Source organism: Pan paniscus, chromosome 18, assembly GCF_029289425.2.
Source record: "Pan paniscus chromosome 18, NHGRI_mPanPan1-v2.0_pri, whole genome shotgun sequence".
NCBI classification, from domain to species: domain Eukaryota; kingdom Metazoa; phylum Chordata; class Mammalia; order Primates; family Hominidae; genus Pan; species Pan paniscus.
The window spans coordinates 66,154,915-66,178,220 of record NC_073267.2 but is presented as its reverse complement, the minus strand read 5'-3'; the positions used below and the strand labels follow the sequence as shown (position 1 = coordinate 66,178,220).

General features: G+C 47.6%; 1 protein-coding gene and 1 pseudogene across 1 annotated transcript; both read right to left on the bottom strand.

Moving 5' to 3' along the window:
- Nucleotides 1-17,241: 17,241 nt before the first annotated feature.
- On the bottom strand, nucleotides 17,242-18,451 carry LOC100970599 (developmental pluripotency-associated protein 2-like; annotated as a pseudogene).
- Nucleotides 18,452-21,132: 2,681 nt separating this feature from the next.
- On the bottom strand, nucleotides 21,133-23,094 carry MT1X (metallothionein 1X). Its single transcript, XM_003823769.6, has 3 exons — nucleotides 22,752-23,094; nucleotides 22,090-22,155; nucleotides 21,133-21,362 (listed from the first exon to the last, which is right to left on the bottom strand). The coding sequence occupies exons 1-3, from the start codon at nucleotides 22,777-22,779 to the stop codon at nucleotides 21,271-21,273; spliced, it is 186 nt and encodes a 61-aa protein (XP_003823817.1). The 5' UTR covers nucleotides 22,780-23,094; the 3' UTR covers nucleotides 21,133-21,270.
- Between the last annotated feature and the right edge of the window lie 212 nt (nucleotides 23,095-23,306).

Sequence of the window (23,306 nt, the reverse complement as noted above, 5' to 3'; positions counted from 1 at the left end):
CCTATTGTGTGCCAGATATTGTTCTGGGCACTGAGATACAGCAAATAAGTGAGCGGCCCACAGTGACATGCTCAGTAAATGGCAGAGACAGGACTTGACCCTAGGCCTTCAGATGCCATGTCCGACACTGACTCCAGAACCTCATACCCCAGAACCATTGAGGGTGAAATTCTTGTTTTTATTAGAGCCACAGCAGCAATCACGATTCATTTCTTGGCACTCATCTGCCAGTGCGGTTATTCTGAAGTTCAGGGCAATTACTTCACAATTGCCTTTGCTGTTCTTATTCCTTCCTTGACTGAATAAATCTTTAAGGTAATAAGAAGGGAAAATATAGTCAGATCTCCTCTGGGCCTGTAAAACCAAGATGTGAGATCATTATATTGCTTCATGTTCTAAGTCAAAAAGATAGAATATTTTAATGCATCATTATAAAGCATCTTTTCCTATAACGACATAATATATGTCAACTTATAATTGCTTTCCTTCAAATACTGCTCCTATTTCCAAAGAAGGAGATCTTTAATTTGCAAGTTTGCCTTGTCTGACTTTTTTGTTTTGTTTTTGTTTTTTGTTTTTTGGAGAAAGGGTCTTGCCCTGTTGCTCAGGCTGGAGTACAGTGGCATAATCACGGTTCAATGCAGCCTCGACCTCCTAGGCTTAAGCAATCCTCCTGCTTTGGTCTCCTTAGTAGGTGGGACCACAAGCACATGCCACCATGCCTGGCTAATTTTTTAAATTTTTATTTTGTAGAGACGAGGTCTTGCTACGTCCCCCAGGCTGGTTTCAAACTCCTGGGCTCAAGCAATCTTCCCATCTCAGCTTCCCAAAGTGCTGGGATTATGGGTGTGACCCACCGTGTCCAGAGTGTGACTTATTTCTTAAGTATACACCCTGCCACTTAGGTATTTATTTATTTATATATTTTTATATATTTATTTATTTATTTTGAGACAGAGTCTCGCTCTGTCGACTAGGCTGGAGTGCAGTGGTGCCATCTTGGCTCACTGCACCCTCTGCCTCCCAGGCTCAAGCAATTCTCCTGCCTCAGCCTCCCAAGTAGCTGGGACTGCAGGCCTGCACCACCAGGCCTGATTAATTTTTGTGTTTTTAGTAGAGATGGGGTTTCACCATGTTGGCCAGGCTGGTCTCAAACTCCTGGCCTCAGATTATCCACCTGCCTGGGCTCCCAAAGTGCTGGGATTACAGGTGTGAGCCACTGCGCCCGACCACACCTTGCCATTTAATGTCTGCATTAAGAAAGAATTTTTCCATTTACAAGATCCCTGCCCTTATGGAGTGCGGAGTCTGTCAGGGGAGATAGACAACACATCAAATAAAAATATGGGAGGTTAGATTATGACAGAGGCTCAGGGAAAAAAATAAAGCTGGAAGAGGAGTGGGATGGGTTTCTGACGGGGAGGGAGCTGAGTGAAGACTTGAGAGAAGTGAGGGAGGGAGGGAGGCAGCTGGCAGAGCATCCCAGGCCCCCAGGCAGCAGGTGCAAAGGCCTCAAGGCAGGAATTCTTGGTGATCTTGGGGAAAAGGAAGAGGCAAATGTGGGTGGTGGGAGAGAGTCATGAAGGGCCTTTTGGGCCAACATAAGGACTTCAGCTTCTACTCCAAGAGAAATGGTGAGCCATGGAAGGGTTTGGAACAGAGGAGTGACCTGTTCTGCCAGGATGAATCCCGTGGCTGTGCTGAAAATACATGACGGTTCTGGCTGCAATCGCCTGAAGTATCTCCCAGCCTCTTGAAACTTCATTGTTATTGCTATTAAACACCCAATTAATGATGGTTTCCCTTAGGATTTCTTGACTTTACAATGGTGCAAACACATTCAGTAGAAACTGTACTTCGAACACCCATACAGCCATTCACCTTTTCACTTTCGGTGCAGTATTCAATAAACCACATGAGATGTGCGACACCTTCTTATAAAATATGCTTTGTGTTAAATGATTTTGCCCAATTGTAGGGTAACGGAAGTGCTCTGAGTGTGTTTAAAGTGGGCTAGGCTAAGCTATGATGTTCAGTAGGTTAGGAGTATTAAATGCATTTTCAACTTACAGTATTATCAACTTATGATGGGCTTATCAGGATGTAGCACCCGCCTGCCCCCTGAAGTCAAGGAGCATCTGTATTGTTTAATCTAAAAACAGCCGAAGAAGTTGACTTCTGCCCAAGTCTAAACCTCAAATAACCATTTTATCTGGGCTGGATGGACAGGGAGGTGGCCCAAGCCTGGAAACTGAGAGTCAGCAAGACTCCTCACCCTCAAGGTCACCCAGCTCACTGAGTCACTATAGCAACAGCTCTGACACCCCACGACACAGGATTCCCAGATGGTCTTGCTCCTAACAATGTGCTGGAAGGTTCTGCGCATTAATTTGTCTATTTCTAATGATCAGACAAATTTGGAAAACACTGCTTTGACACATAAGATGTTCCTGTCTTATGGCACCCTAAGTGTGTCTAATTATCTCCAAGTATACAAAATTCTCAAAAATATACTCACAGAAAGAATTCAGATGCACTGGATCATAAGTTATACATGCATTTCAAGTAGAACCTTTAGCAGCAGGAAGGGTAGGGGCAGAGTGGGTGTCCTAAACATTCAAACTACGGTAGGCCCGAGGAAAATGGGCAGGTCACTGCTTATTCCAGCTCTTGCTAACTCCAGACTATTTTCTCAAGGGCCTGTGTGTGCACCTCTCACGTGATCTGAGCTGTGAGCCCCAGGGCTTCTTTCTAGAATCTAAGGAAAGCAAGTCTGACTGTCTTAACCTTTTTTTTTTTTTTTTTTTGACAGGGTCTCACATTGTCACCCAGGCTGGAATGCAGTGGCACAATCTCGGCTCACTGCAGCCTCGACCTCTCAGGTTCAAGCGATTCTCGTGCCTCGGCCTCCCAAGTAGCTGAAGTTACAGGCATGTGCCACCAGGCCCAGCTAATTTTTGTATTTTTAGTAGAGACGGGGTTTCATCATCGTCTTAACCTTTGCATGTGCTAGTTGGGGTGACTACGCACACTGAATTGGGAGCTCCATCAGCTTGCAATAAAGAGAAATGACCACCAGGGGACAGCAAACGTCCAGTAAGCAAAGTCAGTGCCTTTAGAAAAAGTACTCAGGCTTTGCGGAAGTGAACAGAAGGGCGGGGAATCTGTGACAGTGGGCGGCGGAGCACTTAAATTCTTGGTAACCATAGCTGAATTGTGTTACTGATTTTTTTTTTTAACATACCCAGCTTTCAACCTGCCTAGAATCCCCCTACCTTTATCTAGGATCTTAATTTTAAGAAGGTACTTACTTGATAAACTAATCAATGCATTAAACTAGTTCTCAACTGGCACTGGTATTATTTTGCTTCCCAGGAGCATTTGGCATAATTTAGGAAAATTTTTGTTGTCACAATTAGGGGTATATAATACTACTGGCATCTAGTAGGTTGAGGCCAAGGATAATGCTAGACATCCTACAATGCACAGGACGGCCTACAGCAAAGGATGATCTGAACCTACATGTCGATGGTGACAACGCTGAGACAACTTGGGTTAAACCAACAAAGTCCTGCCTCTCATGATGTGAAACTTGAGCTCCCCGTGTCTCTTCTCTCTGTAGCCCAGCGCTGATCTAGGATGTAGCAGGGGGAATCACCCGTAATGTCTGGGAAAATAAGATATTATCGCTGTCCTCAAGGAATGACAGTCTGCAGGAATTGAAATTTCAGATGCCTACAGGGCCAGGGAGGTAATATAAAGAGATGAAGCAGGCAGGTAGGAGATGGGATGAGGAGTGGTGAGGAATGGGGCAAGTTGGAGAACGCGGCTCTAAAAGAACAACCACCACTTAGCTCAGCTTGTTGCCATGTATAAAAGTGGGCCCACAGGCCAGGCGCAGTAGCTCACACCTGTAATCCCAGCACTTTGGGAGGCCCAGGTAAGTGGATCACCTGAGGTCAGGAGTTTGAGACCGGCCTGGCCAACGTGATGAAACCTTGTCTCTACTAAAAATACAAAAATGAGCTGAGTGTGGTGGTGGGCTCCTGTAATCCCAGCTACTCAGGAGGCTGAGGCAGGATAATCACTTGAACCCAGGTGGCGGAGGCTGCAGTGAGCCAAGATCGTGCCACTGCACTCCAGCCTGGGTGACAGAGTGAGACTCTATCTCAAAAAAGAAAAAAAAAAGTGGGCCCACTATTGCCAGACCTCCAGCAGTGGGGAATAAAAAGCGGTGACATTTGGGCCAGTTCTTGAAGGATCAGCAGAATTTTGCTGGGTGGAAAGGAAATAGGTGAGAATTAGTATTTCAGACAGGGATGTTCCAACCAGAAGCTGCAAATTGACCAGATCTGGCCCTCTGACTTTTCTTTGGTCCACACAACCTTTTTCTTTCTTCTCCTTTCTTTTCTTTTTCTTTTATTTTACTTTATTTTATCTACTTACTTACTGAGACAGGGTCTCACTCTTTAGCCCAGGCTGGAGTGCAATGGCACAATCACAGGCCCCTACAGCATTGACCTCGCAGACTCAAGCAGTCCTGAGCCTTGGCCTCCAAGTAGCTGGGACTCCAGGTGCAGGAACAATGCCCAGCTAATTTTTTTTTTTTTTTTTTTTTAGTAGAGATGGGGTCTCTGTTGCACAGGCTGTTCTCCAACTCCTGAGCTCAAGCAATCCTCCCACCTTGGCCTCCCAAAGTGTTGAGTTTGAGGTGTGCCTCTTTTATCTTATCTTCTTTTTTTTTTTTTTAGTTTAAGCTCTTAGAACTGACACTTTTCTTTTAATGCAACTTTTTATTGCGGTAAAATATGCATAGCATAGAATTTACCATTGTAACCATTTTTAGATATATAACTCAGTGGCATTAAGTACATTTACAACGTTGTGTAACCATCACCACCATCCATTTCCAGAACATTTGCATCATCTCAAGCAGAAACTCCGTACCATTAAACAATAACTCCCCATTCCCTTTCCCACTAGCCCCTTGTAACCTCTATTCTGTTTTCTATCTCCATGAATTTGCCTCTTCTAGGCACCTCATGTAAGTGGAATCATAAAATATTGGTCCTTTTATGTCTGGCTAATTTTAGTTGGCATAATATTTTCAGGGTTCCACACAATCTTTTTAAAACTTGGATATTTTACATAAAAATCTGGATTTCTGGCTTGTCCTAAAAAATTGCAAGATTTGAGTGGCCTAAGAATGGTTTCACATTTTCAAAGGTTTTTTTTTTTTAAGAGAAGGAGGAGGAGGAGGAGGGGGAGGAAGAGAAAGAGGAGGTAAAGAAGAAAGAGAATATGCAACACAGATTGTATGTGGCCCACAAGGCCTAAAATAATTACCCTCTGGCCCTTTACAGAAATGTTATGCAGACTTCTGGCCTGCATAATAATAAAATACAGTATAGCAATTAAGAACTGATGAGTTTTGAATATTTATTCCCTTTATTTTATTTTCTTTATTTTGATTTTTTCTAAGATGGAATCTTTCTCTGTCGCCCAGGCTGGAGTGCAGTGGCATGATCTCGGCTCAATGCAACCACCACCTTCCAGGGTTCAAACAATTCTCCTGCCTCAGCCTCCCGAGTAGCTGGGATTACAGGCAAGCGCCACCACACCTGTCTAGTTTTTTTGTATTTTTAGTAGAGACGGGGGTGTCTCACCATGTTGGCCAGGCTGGTCTTGAATTCCTGACCTCATGATCTGCCTGCCTCAGCCTCCCAAAGTGCTGAGATTACAGGTGTGAGCCACCGCACCTGGCCTATTCCCTTTATTTTTAATATAACTGATGTAATTGTAAGTTTATATAATTTTTAGCAAAGGCTGGGTTTGAAAGTGGTTTGCAAAATTTCTGAAAATTTAACAATTGACTCCCATGAGCCAGTACTGGCTGGCTTCAGAACCACTGTTTATCTTTCCATTTGTTTAGAAAGTCTTAATATCTCTTAATAAAGTTCTATAATTTTCCCTGTAACAATTTTGAACATTATTTGTTAGATTTATTCCTGGGCACTTGGTATTTTCTGATAATGCTGTACATGGGATTTACTCTTTCATTGCACTTCTTAGTGGTTTGCTCCTGGTATATAGAAATACAAACAACTCTTGGAGGTACACAGTCACTTTACTAAACACTCCTATTATTCCTAACAAATTAAATGTATATTCTTTTGTTTTTCTATGTAAATGAATGCATTACCTGCAAATAATGACATTTTATTCCTCCCTTTCCAATCTTTATGCTTCTAATTCCTTTTTCTTTTTTTATTCCTCTGGCTGGGACCTCCAACAGAATGTGGAGAGGAAGTGACAGTGGGCATCTTTGTCTCATTCCTGACTTTGAAGAGAATCACTCTAGGTTTTCTGGCATATTTGGGTTTTTTTGGGATTTTTTTGTTTTTGTATTTTGTTTTGCTTTGTATTTTGTACTCCCTCTGTCACCAGGCTGGAGTACAGTGGCAATGATCATGGCTCACTGTAGCCTCAGTGGGCTCAAGTGATCCTCCCACCTCAGCCTCTTGAGTAGCTGGGACTCCAGAAGCCTGCCACCATGCCTGGATTTTTTTTTTTTTTTTTTGGGGTAGGGATGGGGGTCTCGCTGTGTTGCCCAGCCTGGTCTCAAACTCCTGGGCTCAAACAACCTCCCCACTGAGCTTCCCCAATTACAGATGTGTGAGCCACTACACCCAGCCTGTTTTGTTTTTTAAATGAATATGCCTTACCAGGTAAGCCAGTGACCAGTTCATTGTCTCTTCGCTCCAGATCTACCCTTCTCTTTCTGCTCTGTGACCATGGAGGAGGGCTTCATAAATATTTCTCCTGGGCCATCCGGAGCATGGTGAAGCATGTCAGAAGGCACTGGAGGGACAGTGGAGGAGGAAGGCATTTTCTCCTCCGGGTTGCCGGGTATCTTTTTTGATGGGTTCCTGTAGGGTGCTTTCTCCAGCACAGTCTGTAGAATGCAGTTTCTCCAGCACCCAGCTCCTACGGGGCACGGTTTCTCCAGCACTTGGCTCTCACAGAGAGTGATTTCATAGACTGAATGCTCATGTCCTCACCCCTAAATTCCTATATGGAAGCCCTAAGCCCCAATGTGATGCTATATGGAGATGGGAGCTTAAGAAGGTAATCAGGGTTACATGAGGTCACGAGAGTGGGACCCCCATGATGAGATTAGTGCCCTTATAAGAAGAGACGTCACAGAGCTCTCTTTCTCTCTGCACGTTAAACTGAGGAAAGGCCATGCGAGGACACAACAAGATGGAAGCTGCCTACAGGCCAGGAAGATGGCCTTCCTCAGAACCCAACCATGCTGGCACCCTGATCTCAGACTTCTGGCCTCCTGAACTGTGAGAAAATAAATTTCTGTTGCTTAAGCCACCTAGTCTATGGTGTTTTGTTATGGCAGCTAGAGCTGACTAAGACAGGTGTTTCTCTAGCTCCCAGGTTCTATAGCATGGTGTCCATCAGCAGCCAGTGGCCCAGCAGCTCCCTGGCATCCTCTCAGGTGACTCTGTAGCAAGTTTCAAGGTGCAATGCCATTCTGTGGACAACAGCTTTCCCCAGCATGCCAGATGGCAGATTCCCAGCAAGTCCCATCAGCAAGGCACTTTAGTGACGTCTCCACCAAACGCTAAGCCACGGCTGAGCCCTCCCCATCAAGGTCTGCATCCCAGCCCTGGGGTGGCTCTGCTTCCTCCCTGGGTTCTCTAGCATCCTTCTCTAGCACAGGCCCAGGGTAGCGGCTGCTCCCTGTATCTGCCATTCCTGCATCCTTTCGAGTTTCCTTTACTCTTACCATCAATTCTGTTACTCCAATCCCCTGTTAATAAGTCTTTACAGTAAACTTTAACTTTCTCTATTCAAAATACTGTCTCCTGATTGGACCTTGGCTGATTGAGCAGGTTAAGAAAATTGCCTTGTAATTTACAAAGAATCCTTTTCATCAATGGTTGTCAAATTTTATCAAATGGCTTTTTTCTCCTGTACCTATTGACACAATCTTATGTTTTTTTCTCTTTTACTCCCCTGTGGTAACTAATATTTATTTACTTTATCATATTCAACTTTCCTTACATACCAGGACAACTTGGTCATAATGTATTTTGTTATGCATTGTTGAACTAGATTTTTAAAAGATCATATTAGGCTGGGTGCAGTGGCTCATGCCTGTAATCCCAGCACTTTGGGGGGCCAAGGAGGGCGGATTGCTTGAGCTCAGGAGTTCGGAGTAGCTTGGCCAACGTGGCAAAACCCCGTCCCTACTAAAAATAGAAAAAGTAGCTGGGTGTGGTGGCACACACCTGTAATCCCAGCCACTCGAGAGGCTGAGGTGCAAGAATTGCTTGAAACCAGGAGGCAGAGGTTGCAGTAAGTTGAGATCGCACCACTGTACTCCAGCCTGGGCAACAGAGTGAGACTCTGTCTCAAAAAAACAAAAGATCATATTAAGCATTTTGCAACCATACTTATATATGAAATGGGCCTAACAGGAAGCCTTTAGTTCCTACTCAGGGTAGCACTGCATATTAACTAGATAATTAGAAATTACTTCAACTGCTTTCCAGGCTTCCTTCAGTTCTTTTGCAGGTCTTACCTGATAGTAGCAAGTTAGCTCAGTGGTGGAAAGGAGAACACTCAATAAATGGACCTGACGGCTCACCAGGAAACATGAAATTGGATCCGTCTCAACTCCATATGCAAAAATACATTCCAGATGAGTGAAGGACTTAGATATAAAACACAAAACTTTAGAAAAAATATTTTAGATAGTTTTAGATATTCAAATATCTTTTTGACCCTGAAATAACAAAACATTCCTTAAACAAGTCACAAAAGAATTGATTATATAATAAAATGTGATACATTTGACCACTTTAAAAGTAAGACCTTGGCCAGGTGTGGTGGCCTCACACCTCTAAGCCCAGCACCTTGGGATGCTGAAGCAGGAGGATCCCTTGAGCTCAGGATTTCAAGACCAGCCTGGGCAACATAGGGAGACTGTGTCTCTATGAAAATTAAAAAATTAGCCAGGCGTGATGGCACATGCCTGTGGTCTCAGCTATTCAGGAGGCTGAGGTGAGAGGATGGCTTAAGCCCAGGAGGTCAAAGCTGCAGTCATTACAGGATCTTTGGGGTGTCAATTTTCTGGCCGGACACCTCTGTGGCTGGTGGCACCTTTGCAAGAGTTCTTGTCCTGCATCCAGGAAGAATGAGCTATGCAGACAAGCGAAGGGTGAACACGATGAAGAGGAGCTTTATTGAGTGTTAGAACAGCTCAGACGAGACCCGCAGTGAGTAGCTCCTCTCTGCAGGCAGGTTGTCCTTACTGTTCAGCTCTCAGCAGGGAGGAGGCCTTGGAGAGGGTAGCTCCTCTCCGCTACTGGTTGTCCTGTTGTCTGCCCAGCTCCTAGGAGAAAGGAGGCCCTGGAGTGGGTTGCTGGTAGTCCTGAGGTCTCTGCAGGTCTCTGAAACTCTCAGCAGATAGGGTAGCTCCTTTCTGCAGGTGGTTGTCCTGTAGTCTGCTCAGCTCGGTCTGGGGCTTTTATGGGCCTTGAAGGGAGGAAGGGCACACCGATTGGCCCATGGGTAGCCATTGGCGGGCCCAGAAAAGACACTGTAAGTTCCTACTCTGGTCAGTGGGACAGGCAGCTTGGCCCCCAGCCTTCAGGCCCTCCTTGGCTTAAAGGTGGGGTCTCCCCAGAACCACCTACTTCCTCCCAGGAACCTGTCTGCCTCCTGCTGTGGTTCATGGCCCCCAGGCTCAGCCCGGACTTTGCTCCCACATCCCAGTGTGCACTGACAGCAGGGAGAAGCCAGGCAGTGGGAGCAGACACTTCTGAACCTGTGTGGGCATGGGGGGGCCTTCTTGCTCCCCCAGGAGTGAAGGGATGCCTGAGTCTGCAGCCACAACTTGGGTGGTTGCAGCCCCACCCAGGGGGGCAGAACTCCTGCCTGCTTCTGGCCCCCCAAGAACACAAGGTGGCTCAGATATGCAGCCAGAGTTTGGGTGGCTGCAGCCCCATCTAGGAGGGTGGGGCTCCTGACTGATCTGTGGAGTGTGCAGCCTGCATGATGGCAATGGCAGCCATCTGGAGTGGTGGCAGCTGCCATGACAGTGAGCCCTGATGGCGTCACTGCACTCCAGCCTGGGTGACAGAGTGATAGCTTGTCTCAAAAAATAAAAGTAAAAATAAAAACAAAGAAAAGTAAGATGTTTTGCCCATGAAAAGACTCAGTCAGGCAAGAGATGCAATTCAAACATATATAAAGAGCATCTATAATGCAATAAGAGTCACACAAGTAACTCATAGAAAAATGGGTGCAAACAGAAAGTAATGAAGTACTGAAAAAAAAAAGATAGTCCATAAGGATAGGGATATGTCAAAGGGACACAAGAGCCACCTGAAAGAGCCCCCAGTTGCCAAAGTTGGAACAATTAGAGCAATGCAATAAACTGGTATTGGATTATAACCCAAAGTATAAAATACATATCCATGAATCCATTCTGATATAACTAAATAATTGAATATATAAATAAAGGAGAAAAAAAAATCTCCTGTATAAAGGAATTCCAAATAATTTACGTAGGTCGTTGCCCTCAAGGAGCATAACTTCCCATTCCTTAAGTGTGGGCTGCACATAGTGACTTTTTTTTTTTTGAGACAGGGTCTCACTCTGTCACCCAGGCTGCAGTGCAGTGGTGTGATCAGGGCTTACTGCATTGATCGCCCAGGCTCAAGCAGTCCTACCACCTCAGCCTCCTGAGTAGCTGGGACTGTGGGTGTGCGCCATGACAACTGGCTAATTTTTTAAAATTTTTACTAGAGATGAGGTCTTGCTATGTTGTCCAGGCTGGACTCAAACTCCTGAGCTCAAGCAGTCCTACCTGCCTCAGCCTCCCAAAGTGCTGGGATTACTGACATGAGCTACTGTGCCCAGCCCATAGTGACTTCTTTCCAAAGAATACAGCATGTAAATGGAAAGAGGAGGAAAAAAAAAGAGTAACTTCACAGTGGAGACACCAGACAACCACTAGCTCAGCCAGGTAATCACGGTCATCATCAATAGTGATAAGTCATATTGATAGTATTATACCATTGAGACTGCATGATGAGGAAGACCCTGTTGCTTTCTTCCCAGAAACCCATAATTCCAATTTAAGAATGAGGAAAACATCAGAGAGATTCCAGCAGAGGGATATCCCACAGTGCATCCGCTCAGGACTCCTCAAAACTTTCAAGGTTACCAAAGCAAGGAGAATCTGACAAAATGATCACAGCCCAGAAAAGCCTATGAAGATCCACAAACTACGTGGTATCTTGGATGGGACCCTGGAACAGAAAATAGGCATTAGGCAAGAAATCGAGAAAATCTGAATGGCATTGGACTTTAGTAAATTTTTAAAAAATTGTTTGTTTGTTTGTTTGTTTTTTGTTTTTTTTTTTTGAGACAAGGTCTTGCTCTGTCACCTAGGCTGGGGTGCAGTGGCACCCTCACGACTCACTACAGCCTCAAACTCCTGGGCTAAAACAATCCTCCTACCTCAGCCTCCCGAATAGCTGAGACCACATGTGCATGCCACCACGCCTGGCTAATTTGTTGTTGTTGTATTTTTTGTAGAGACAGGGTTTTGCCATGTTGCCCAGGCTGGTCTCAAACTCCTGAGTGCAAGCGATCTGCCCATCTTGGCCTCTGAAAATGCTGGGATTACTAGGGCTGTCACACCCGGCCTAGTAAATTTTTTTGAATGAGGCAAGATATAGACAGGCATTTCTCAGAAAAGGAAATATACAAATGGTAATAAATATATGAAGATCACTAATAGACATCATTAGTGATCAGAAAAATGCAAATTAAAGTCACAATGAGAAACCATTTTGGACCCATTCGATCTGCAGAAATTTAAAATTCCAATGTACCAAGAGAGGATGTGGATCCATAGGTTCTATTTCAGCCCTGAGGGCCATTGTAAGGACTCTGACTTACATGGAGTGAGACAGGGACCAGTGAAGCTCCTATAAGTAAAGGAGAAGAAAAAAATCTCCTGTATAAAGGAATTCCAAATAATTTATGTAGGTCTTTGCCCTCAAGGAGCATAATTTCCCATAGTGGGAGAGGAAGATCCCCTTAGCTTCTGGGCTGAGCGTAGGGTTCAGGTAGTAAGGACAGACTAGGGAGAGCAGGTTGGAAGCTGGGGCAGTCATCCAGGAGAAGCAGGTGGTGATTTGGACTCATAGGCGGGGGGATGGTAGGAGTTTATGGGGTGGTGGGAAAGTGACGGGAGCTGGTTTGATGCCACACTGTCTTCTTTCACTCTATGTTGAATTTATTTGTGTCCTTGACTCCCCTGTCTTCATGCCATAGACTGAGGACCCCAGGAGGGCAAGGATTATCTTATTCACTATTATTAATAAGTCCTTGTCGCAGGCCCAGCACAGTGGAAGTAGCCAGGAATTAATAAATTAATACCTCCAATCACGTTGTTTCCTTGTCCCTTAACCCTTTGTGGCTCCCTATCACCTGGGAAGTGATCAAACAAGACTCTTTCCCATCTCTAGGCCTTTTCTTATCATCCCCTCCTCCATGAGAAGCAACGGTCCATACCGGGGCGGGTGTGCTGGAGGGGAGTCAGGGGTGCCAAGGACCCTGCACACATACCCTCTTTGGCCTGTTTCCCTCTAGGGGAGCTTGCCTTGGGGATTTTGGCTTGGCTTTTTCTTTTTCTTTCTTTCTTTTTTTTTTTGAATCAGAGTCTCACTGAATCACCCAGGTCACTGAGACTGGAGTGCAGTGGCACGATCTTGGCTCACTGCAACCTGTCTCCTGGCTTCAAGCAATTCTCCTGCCTCAGCCTCCCTAGTAGCTGGGATTACAGCCACGTCCCACTATGCCTGGCTAATTTTTATATTTTTAGTAGAGACAGGATTTCACCATGTTGGCCAGGCTGGTCTCAAACTCCTGACCTCAAGTGATCTGCCTGCCTCGGCCTTCCAAAGTGCTGGGATTACAGGTGTGAGCCATCATGCCTGGCCTTGCCTTGGCCTTTTCTTCCGTACCAGGGATTCAGCCCATGTGACCCACCAGACTCTGAAGAGCCACTTTGGACTGTTACAAACTTTGAATCCTTGCCAGGAAAGTAAGTTTTCCCAGGCCTGAGAGTGGCAGGCCCCAAGCGCAGGAAACGCCTACCTGCTCACTCAAGGGCGTGTCTCATCGGCCCAGACAAGAAGGAATGTTGCCCCAGGATGAGTCGAGATATCCAGTTCCCCATCCAGTTCCGCCCTCAGAGTCTCAGGCCCTGGAGGTCAGGTGAGGACAGTCTTGCTTGGTCACAGTGGCTGGCCCTGCGATGCCATGGAGAAAGCCCCCTCATGCCACCAACACCTTCCCCACCAAAGGGATGTCTGTCCAGACTCTGGTTGCAAGCAATAAAATTAAGCTGAGGCAGGAGAATCGCTTGAACCTGGGAGGCGGTTGTTGCAGTGAGCCAAGATCACATCACTGCACTCCAGCCTGGGCGAGAGAGGGAGACTCCATCTCAAAAAAAAAAAAAAAAAAAAAAAAAAAAAAAAAAAAAGAAGAAGAAGAAGAATTAAGCTAAGGGTCATTTGCTAGAAGGGTAAAAGGTGGGGGCTGTGGGGTCATTCTCAGGAATCAACAAATGCTGTGGGGTTGGGGTGTGCGTCTGTGATGGATGCCCTTTGAGACACATTCTACCCCACGTCTCAGAGTTCCCAAAGGGAACATCCGATCGACTGAGGCTCCCTGGAGAACACGATTCTGGCCCTGCAGCTTTTATAGCTGAAGCCAGACCCTGGCTCTCCCCTCCCTTCAAGGCTGTGCCCAATGGAGGCGGGGGAATTCTCCTAAAGTAAATTGGGGAGATGGATACCAGACAGTCAAACTTTACCAAAGCCCATGCCAGCCCAAATGCACCCCCAGAGAGTCACTTCTCTGGGTGAAGCATTGCCCTGTCTCTCTGAAGGACCACTGATGCTGGCAAACTCTCCCAGGCTGGGAAACCCAAGATCATTGACCCACTGGTGTAGGTTCCGGGTTAGCCTTACTCAGGTTTGAGGGGGGTACACCCACCCCCAGGATGGAAATGATATTTCGAATGGGCAAAAGTGGCTGGTGATGGGGCACAGGTCTATACCCCGGCTTTGTGAGGCTGCCTCTGGAATCCCCAGGGGACCAGTCCACTGAGCCCTGCATATCACATAGGCCTGGGTGACAACAATAGCTTCCCAGCCTTGTCTCTGCTCCTTCCCATGCGGACTCAAGAATCCCCAAGTCTGTCCAGCAGAGGCAGAGGCTCAGAAGAGGGAGGGGCTCTGACTCCTGAAAAGCAGCCAGCCCTTCCATCCCACCCTAGCCTCCCACTCCCTGCATAGAAGAGTTGTGGGTTTCGGCAGGGAGGGAGAATCTTTCTCTATGGAGGGTGAAGGGGGCCAGAAAGGAACTAAGGATGGCTGATGAGGGTGAGGGGAACTAGGGCCAGCCTTGCTGACTTCACGGCTTTGCCCAGGGCAGGAGGTGGATGTAGTACTTCGGCCATCCAGGGATGGCCCCAGGGATCACCCTGAAAAGGTGGCTCTTGTAGCACCGTTCACAATAGCAAAGACATGCAATCAATCTAAATACCCATCAGTGACAGACTGGATAAAGAAAATGTGGTCCATACACACCATGGAAGAGTATGCAGCCATAAAAAAGAACAAGACCATGCCTTTTGCAGGAGCATGAATGGAGCCGGAGGCTATCATCCTTAGCAAACTAAAGCAGGGACAGAAAACCAAACACTGCATGTTTTCACTTATAAGTTGGAGCTAAATGATAAGAACTTATGAACACAAAGAAGGAAATAACAGACAATGGGACCTCCTCAGGGGAGGCGGAGGAGGGAGAGAAGCAAAAAATATAACTATTGGAAACAGCTTCATACGTGGTGATGAAATATTTACAACAAACCCCCATGACATGTGTTTATCTATGTAACAGACCTTCACATGTACCCCTCAAACCTAAAATTAAAAAAAAAAGAAAAGAAACCTGGAAAGAAGGAAAAAAAAAAAAAAAGGTGGCTTAGTAGGTATTGTGATGCCACAAATGAAGCCAGGTAAGCGTCCCATGGGGACACACAGGTGTGTGATTCAGGTTCTTCCCCGACCTCCACTCCTCACGGGAGTCTGAGCAGACTTGCTCAGCCACATCTGCAGACAGACATTCTGAGAGCCCTCACATGCCTGCACTACCTCCACCCCACCCTGACTCCTGCTTCCACCATACATGGCTTCCACCATCACCCCGACCCCCTCCAACCCCGTAAGCTGAATTTGTCTTTAGATTAGTTCCATTCTCCCAGGGTGTAAGGAAGAGACGCACATGGCCTTTAGTGACGGGACACAGCCTATTTGCAGGTGTGCTGGGTATTTTCTAGACGCACTCTCCACCCTCCTCCCGCCACCCAGAGAGAGGGAGGGAGCGGTAGGGCCAGCATCTGTTTGGGTTCAGCCAATGAGCGCATTGGCAGGAGATGGGAGACGAGAAGAGGAGGTCACAGAATGGAGAGGAGGTCACAGAATGGACTCCCTCTTCACCGAGTTGTGTGGCAACCTGAGAGTCACAGCTCCCGTTGGGACACCCTCTCCTGCAGCTACTTTCTCTGGGTTCCAGGGATAGCCACGCCCGGGCCTGGCAATTGCTCCCCAGTGTTGCAGGCCTGGGAGTCTTTGCATCTTTTGTTCATTTCTTTTAATCCTTCCTGCTCCTTTGTAAAGAACCCCTTTATTAAACTCTCCCCAATGACTCACTGATCTGCCAGGACTCTTCCTGGTATAGGAAGAAACTCTACAGTGAGTCTCAGGGTGTGCAGAGTCCCACGTCCCACTAGGGAACCTGAAGGTGGCCAGATTCTCCTCCCCACTGCCAGCCAGTGGACTTCCTGAGACTTTGAATCCTAAGCTGGAGGCAAAGAATTCAGTGAATAGTTTAGAACTCATTCATAGTACCAGTGGCCAATGGCAGTGGTGGGGGCATTTGGGAACAGCAGAAGCAGTGGTGACAGCTGTGTAAACTGCTGCAGCCCAGCCGGGCTGCTCCTGTGACATGACCTGCTACCTGACCCCTCACAGCAACCACCCATTTTCTGAGCCTCGTTTTCCATCCTTCTAGTTGACTCCATGGGTCTCCAGTATCTTTCCAATGAATTTGTTCTGCCTAATTTAGCTGGAGTCCATTTCTGTTGCTTGCATCCAAGGAACCCTGACTGATACAGAGTTTGCTTTCAGGATTCAAAGGGAGGTGGGTATCACTGGGATCCCAGTCAGCAGATGTTCAGCCTCTCTGGGTCCCTAGAGGACTGAGATATATAGCAGTTCCCACGGAAAAGCAGGCATGTGGTTTGGTCTAATTGTCCTCATGGCTACTATTTAGGGTGGGTTCTTTACTATTCTCATGATGCAGCTCCAGTTTTATCATGAGCTCTGGCAGCCCTGTTAGCCCCTCAGGTCTCTCAGAAGAGAGGATCTGAGTGGTTCAGTTTGCCTTTGTCATCCACATTGGGCAGTGTCAGGGCAGCCCCCCCCAGAAGAGTTAGCTTCCTGCTTTGTCCAGCCTACCCATCAATGCTCTATCTGCTGTGGCCAAGATGTGACCATGTGAATGAATGAATGAGTGAATGAGTAAATGGGTTTTGTTTTGTTTGTTTGTTTGAGATGGAGTCTTGCTCTTGTCGTCCAGGCTGGAGTGCAGTGGAGCGATCCTGGCTCACTGCAACCTCTGCCTCCTGGGTTCAAGCGATTCTTCTGCCTCAGCCTCCTGAGTAGCTGGGATTACAGACTCGCGTCACCACACCCTGCTAATTTTTGTATTTTTAGCAGAGACTGGGTTTCACCTATTGGCCAGGCTGGTCTCAAACTGCTAACCTCAGGTTATCCACCCACCTGGCATCCCAAAGTGCTGGGATTATAGGCTTGAGCCACCGCGCCCAGCCTGTTTTTGTTTTTGTTAAGGCCAATTGCAGTAACTTTATTTTAATGGGTTTTCAGACTCACTTTCTGTGGGGCTCTTTAGGTGAGGCTGTGTCATTAGTCAACCATCTTCACTGTGGAGTCCTAATCACTATGATTTTGTTTTATAGATCATGAGGATTCATTCAAATTGTCTTTGCTTCCATTCCTTCATAGTATGTTACATGGTGCGAAAGTACATCTTTCTTTCTCTAGTACATTGTATTCAAACAGGTTGCTGCTGCTTCTCCATTGTCATTCATCTTTTCATCATCTTCTTATTCCTCTTAGCACAGTTAGCACACGACATATTATCTTCTATGCCTAGGGATGGAAAAACGCAGGCAGGTAACATGAAGAGAGAAATCATCTTCCTGTGAGTGGTAGGCACCCAGGCCTGACCTGCATGAAACTGCAGGTGTACCCAACCCTTTGTGTCTACCGAGATAAGTCTGCCATGGACCATATGACACCCCACACCAGAGGCTTACCTCAAAAAGGCCTCAACAGAAGCAGGAATAGAACATGAATTCACAGCCTTAGGCTGAACAGCTCTCACAGCAATTCTTGCCCATGATGCCAACATGGCTTCCTGAGTTGAACTTATCACTTCAAATGTATTAGTCTCTTCTGCTTTCTCATTCATCTCATGACTTTTCTGAAGCCTTGCTCTCTTGGTCAATGCCTTGTGTTTCCTCAACCATGGCTGTAATCTGGTCTCCTGTGACATTTCAGGAATATCTTGCTGCTGTTCAGGGTAAGCGTGTCTATGGAGCCTCAGATAAACTTCTTTTTTTTTTAGATGGAGTCTTGCTCTGTCACCCAGGCTGGAGTACAGTGGCGTGATCTCGGCTCCCTGCAGCCTCCACCTCCCAGGTTCAAGTGATCCTCCTGCCTCAGCCTCCCATGTAGCTGGGACTACAGGTGCATACTACCATGCCTGGCTAGTTTTTTTTGTTGGTTTGTTTGTGTTTGTATTTTTAGTAGAGACAGGGTTTCACCACATTGGCCAGGCTGGTCTCGAACTCCTGACCTCAGCCTCAGCCTCCCAAAGTGCTGGGATTACAGGCGTTAGCCACCACGCCTGGCCCTCAGATAAACTTCTATTTTCTTGCCATTAGGACTCAAAACTCGTTGTTGACACCAGTTCCACAAAGTCTCCTGACACAACTTATTAAGGGAGGCAAAATGATTGGCAAGGGAAAGACTGGTATTTTGCATCTAGCTTTTGTGGAGCTGTGAATTGTTTGTTTGAGGTAGATGAACTTTATTGTGTTTCTTAGGCTTCTCCGGTTTGACATCAGAAGTTGAAGAAACACTTATTCTATATTTGGATCATCTTTAACTGGCACCAATGTCAAAATCACACTTTCCTCATCATCTATTTCCCCCTCAAAGAAATTATTCTTGCTGCTATCAAAATTTGAGTCTGACATTTTCAGCAACACCCCTGTCTTGTCCATTCAGTGACAAGTTTTTTAAAAAATTAAGCCAGGCACAGTGACCCACGCCTGTAATCCCAGCACTTTGGGAAGCCCAGGCGGGCGGATCGCTTGAGTTGAGGAGTTTGAGACCAGCCTGGGAAACATGGTGAGACCCCCATCTCTACCAAATAATCTGTTTTTGTTTTTTGAGACAGGGTCTTGCTCTGTCACCCAGGATGGAGTGTAGTGGCATGATCACAGCTCCCTGTACCCTCGACCTTCCAGGCTAAAGTGATCCACCCACCTCAGCCTCCTGAATAGCTGGGGCTACAGGTGCACACCACCATGCCTGGCTAATTTATTTGATTTTTTTTATTTTTGTAGAGACGTTTCGCCATGTTGCCCAGGCTGGTCTCAAACTCCTGGGCTCAAGCGATCTGCCCTCCTTCACCTCCCAAAATGTTGTAACTACAGGCATGAGCCACTGTGCCCAGGCGAGTGAATGTTTTTCTCCTGCTCCCCTGGCCCAGCTAAATCACATTCTTCTCCCAAAGTGTCGATACCTCTGTCTTAACCTGTCTCACGCCCAGCCTATCCCAGAGTCAGCATGGAATGGGTGCTTCTCCTGGCAGTAGAAATCTTTAGCCCCCATGTGGCTCTCTGTCCCAGCCCAGCAGCTGCATCTTGCACTGGTAAATAACGGCTCCTTGAATTCAACAGAGACTTGAATAAGATCTCCAACAAAGGAATTGGCTCTTATTTATATATTATCTTACCTCTCTGTGGGCAGTACAATGGTTTACATACTGAACGGGGTCCCATAAGTGCTCATTGAATTAAGTAGAGAACATTTATGGGTCGCTTACTGATTGTCAGACACCACACCTGGCCCATACTTACTGAGGACTTGATATGTTCCAGGGACAGTGCTCGCCACATTCAACCTCACCACAACTCTATGGCATAGGTCCTATTATTGTCCCCACATTGCAGTTAAGAAATGTGAGGCACAGAGAGACCACATAATTCGACTAACTAATGGAGCTGAGGGTCTAGCCAGGCAGCCTGGCTCCAGAGCTGACGCACTTAACTGCTTTACCAGGCTGTTTCATGATGGTGTGCTTGACACTGAAGCCTCTGGAAATTAAACAAGGCATTCCAATAAGAGCCACATCAAAAAAAAAATTGAATGACTGTACATTAATCTCTCCAACAGACATCACAATAATCATGTCCCACCCAGCCCCAAGGAAGATGGGGCTCAGGACTGGGGGTGAGGGATGGAACAGGATGCCACTTCACACATGACTTGGAAAAGAAGCCGTAAGTTGAATGATCATGTTTGTCAGACCTGGCAAAAACATTTTGTACCTATCCCTTCAGAGTTTTGGCAGCTGCAGTTTCCCAAAACAGAGTTATGAAACCAGCAATGGCTGGGTGAATGAAATGCACCAGCAATGGCTGGGTGCATTTGTGACGTTGGCACCAGGGCTTCTGGATCAAATCTCAGACAAACAGGGCAGTGCCCACATCACGCTCCTGCCCATGCCTTATGAGGTCTCTGTCAGATTCTCTCCCCAGAGAATGGCACCTCAGACACCAACCCAACCTCAGTGAAGTGGTGTTTCCCTAGCATGAGCCCCCGAGGAAGCTTAAATCTACCCTCTGAGCTTGGTTTGGTCTCCATGAAGACATTTGCCACACTACATGTTGAGGATTGCCAGCCTCTCCCTCCACAGCCAGCTGGAAGCTGGGCACCTCCAGGTTCCCTCGGCCACCAGGACAGGCAGCCACATGTTGGAGAGTTGCTCCAAATACCAACTGGGATGGAAAATATCTCCTGGTCCTGAGACCAGAGAGGAACTGGCAGAGGCCATTTTATTTCACCAAATAATTCCGTGTGACTGCTTCAGTGGGTTGCAAACCTAGGTACTTATTAAAAATTAAAAGGTAGGTTCCCTGGGCCCACTTAGCCCTAAACAAATTGGAAAGGGGGCTGCAGGGGTGGGGGAAGTGGAATACCAGCTGGAGCACTTTTCCAGCCTCTCCAAGTGATTTAGCTGTGCAGCCAGTGAGGCCATCCTTCAGATGAATGAGGCACGTGGCCTCTGCCCTCCCCTCTCCAAACGGAACATGGGCTTCTCCCCTCACACAATCACACATTGGTCTTCTGTTCCCCCAGTGCCAGACTCTTCCCCACTTCCAGACCTTTGCTGGAGCTGTGCCCTCTGCAGGAATGCAGCTCTCAGATCCCAGTGGAAAGAGTTCTTCATTTGGGCTCACCCCAAGTGCATTCAGTCACAGCACTTTCTCCTTTATAAGATTCCTTATTCTATAATTCTCTCTCCCCTCAGCAGTCCATAAGCTCCCTGTTCCCCTCACCACTGAGGACCCCATGCCTGTGTATGCAGTAGGTGCACCATAGGTGGCTGGTGAGTATAGGCTGTGTCACAGCTACACAAAAAGGGCAGCTACTACCAGTTAACCGTTGCTAGAGGGTGGTAGAATAAACCCCCTAGTTTGCCATAGTTCACAAAGGAGAGCCAAGGCCAGGCAGGATTGCAGGAACCTTGCACCCAGACCCCCACTGCCATGGTCCCCTCTCTGAAATGCCCCACAATCTGGGTTTCCTACAATCCAACTGGAACCAAGTGCCATATACCCAGTGACAAATGAGGTGCCCAGAGCCAGAATAGTCTAGATGAATTTATTGCCATTCACATATTTCATAGAAAAAAAGATGAAGCAAATGGGTCAGGGTTGTACAAAAAAAAAAATCCAGGTTTATATAGGTTGCTCTATTTACATCTGAGAGCACAGCTGTCCTGGCATCAGGCACAGCAGCTGCACTTGTCTGACGTCCCTTTGCAGATGCAGCCCTGGGCACACTTGGCACAGCCCACAGGGCAGCAGGAGCAGCAGCCTGGAGAAGAAGGGGAGAGTGAGAGGTCAGAACAGACTCAATCAGGCACCTCCCTGCCCCAACAGAGGCCTGGCTCGAGCCCTGCCTCCAGCCCCAGAGGACCATCATTTCAGGATGGCATGGCTTTGTCAGAAGAGAACTGGTAGATCTTTGGGATGAGGGTTTTATATGAAAAAGCTGCCCAGCCCCACCTGAGTCTGGGACAGGACAGAAGACTGGACAGGTAGTGATTGGGGGTACAGGAACAAAAGGAGGCCAGTTCCCCAAAACCTACCCTTAAATGAGGAAAGTCTTCACAGCCGGACAGGGGGCAAATCCCTGACACAGCAGTTCTGGGGCAGGCTAGGGAAGCTCTGGGCTGCCCCTGCAGAAAAGGACTGGATCATTAGGTTTGAAATCACCCGGGGTCTTCCAGATCCTGGGCCTTAAGTGCTTCAGGACCCAGAAGGGTGAAGAAGGCTGCATCAGGAGGCAGGAGACCTAGGTTCACATTCCAGCTTTGTTCCCAACACTATCTGGTAACCTCTCTGGGCCTCAGTTTCTAGTTTGGTAATAAGAGGCTGGGACTCACCCATTTTTAAGGCAATTTGAGGTCTGATTCTGAATCAGGTGTTGAAGGAGGGGTTTGGGGAAGCTGGTCATTGGCCTGCCCCTGCCTGCAGAGCTCTGGGTTCCCTGCTCTAACTTGGCCCATCCCCCAGATTCGCAGGGAAGGCCCTGCACTCACTCTTCTTGCAGGAGGTGCATTTGCACTCTTTGCATTTGCAGGAGCCGGCACAGGCACAGGAGCCAACTGCAAGGAAGAGAAAAAGGCAGTGAGCGTGGAGTGAGATGCAGAAGGTACAGCAGCTGGTCAATAACGCTTCAGTGACCCCTCCTCTGTGCTGCAGGACCAGCCCTCAGAGCTCCTTTCCCACTCAGGGGAGAGGAAGAGAAGCCCCATCTCCTCTCCCTTCATTTTGGGAAGGGCAAGTGTCCTGTTGCTTTTACCGCACAAGCAAGGTCCCAGGCTCCAGATACAGCCCAGGAAGGCTAAGACAGGAGGCCAGAACCTTCTGTCCTGAACTCCGAAGAGGCAATGGCCCCCCACTTCCCATCCACCCTGACTGCTCAGAGCCTGGTCAGAGCATTGGGGCTCAGCCAGCAGCCCCCTGACCAACTGGGTGACATGGAGCAGGACAGCCTTGGGCCTCAGTACCCTCAACTCTAACTTAGAGGCACAGGGAGGCGAGAAGTGGTCTCAGGGACGTGATCGGGAAGAAAGCACCTAACGAAATAAAGGAGCCCCTTCAGCTCAGAACTTTAAATGCGACTTCTTCAAACCCAGGAAGAGTCTGTACTGTGGCTGGGAAACGGGCATCCCAAGGCGCGGAGCTAGGTGTCCCTTACCAGGCGAGCAGGAGCAGTTGGGGTCCATTTCGAGGCAAGGAGAAGCAGGAGTTCCCGATCAAGAGGAAAACACGCAGCGGGACAGATGAAAAGCGTGGTGGAGCCCAGAAGCCGGCGGCTCTCTTTATAGCCCGGGAAGCGGGCCGGGCGCAGAGGCCCCGCCTCGTCCTTGCACCCGCCCCTGCTGAGTCTGCACCGCCCGCGATCCTGGGCCGGGTGCAGCAACCCGTGAGCCCAGCGCCGGGCGCACCGCGGGGCCTGCCCCTTTGGCTCCACCTCGTTGTGAACCTGGCAGTACGTGGCGTCCCTGGCGTCTTGCCTGCCCTTCCCAATTTCCCTGACATTGCCTGCCTCTCCCTCTCCTAGGCGTGCCGGGAAACTCGGAATCCCGGTGGTCTACACACCCCCAGCCCCCGCTCCACTGTGTGTAGCTTTGCATTTCCCAGAGTCCCTGGATCACGTCCCTGGATCGGCGGGAGCGGTGAGCATAGCGAGGGAGCAGTGTGCAAATGAGAGGCAGAGGATGTGACACTCGGATTTCCTGCATTGCCGGTC

Coding starts and splice junctions, on each gene's coding strand:
- MT1X (XM_003823769.6), bottom strand. CDS start 22,779: ATGGACCCCAACTGCTCCTGCTCGCCTG. Junction 22,156..22,751: donor CAACTGCTCCTGCTCGCCTG/GTAAGGGACACC, acceptor TCTTCCTTGCAG/TTGGCTCCTGTGCCTGTGCC. Junction 21,363..22,089: donor ATGCACCTCCTGCAAGAAGA/GTGAGTGCAGGG, acceptor CTTCTTCTCCAG/GCTGCTGCTCCTGCTGCCCT.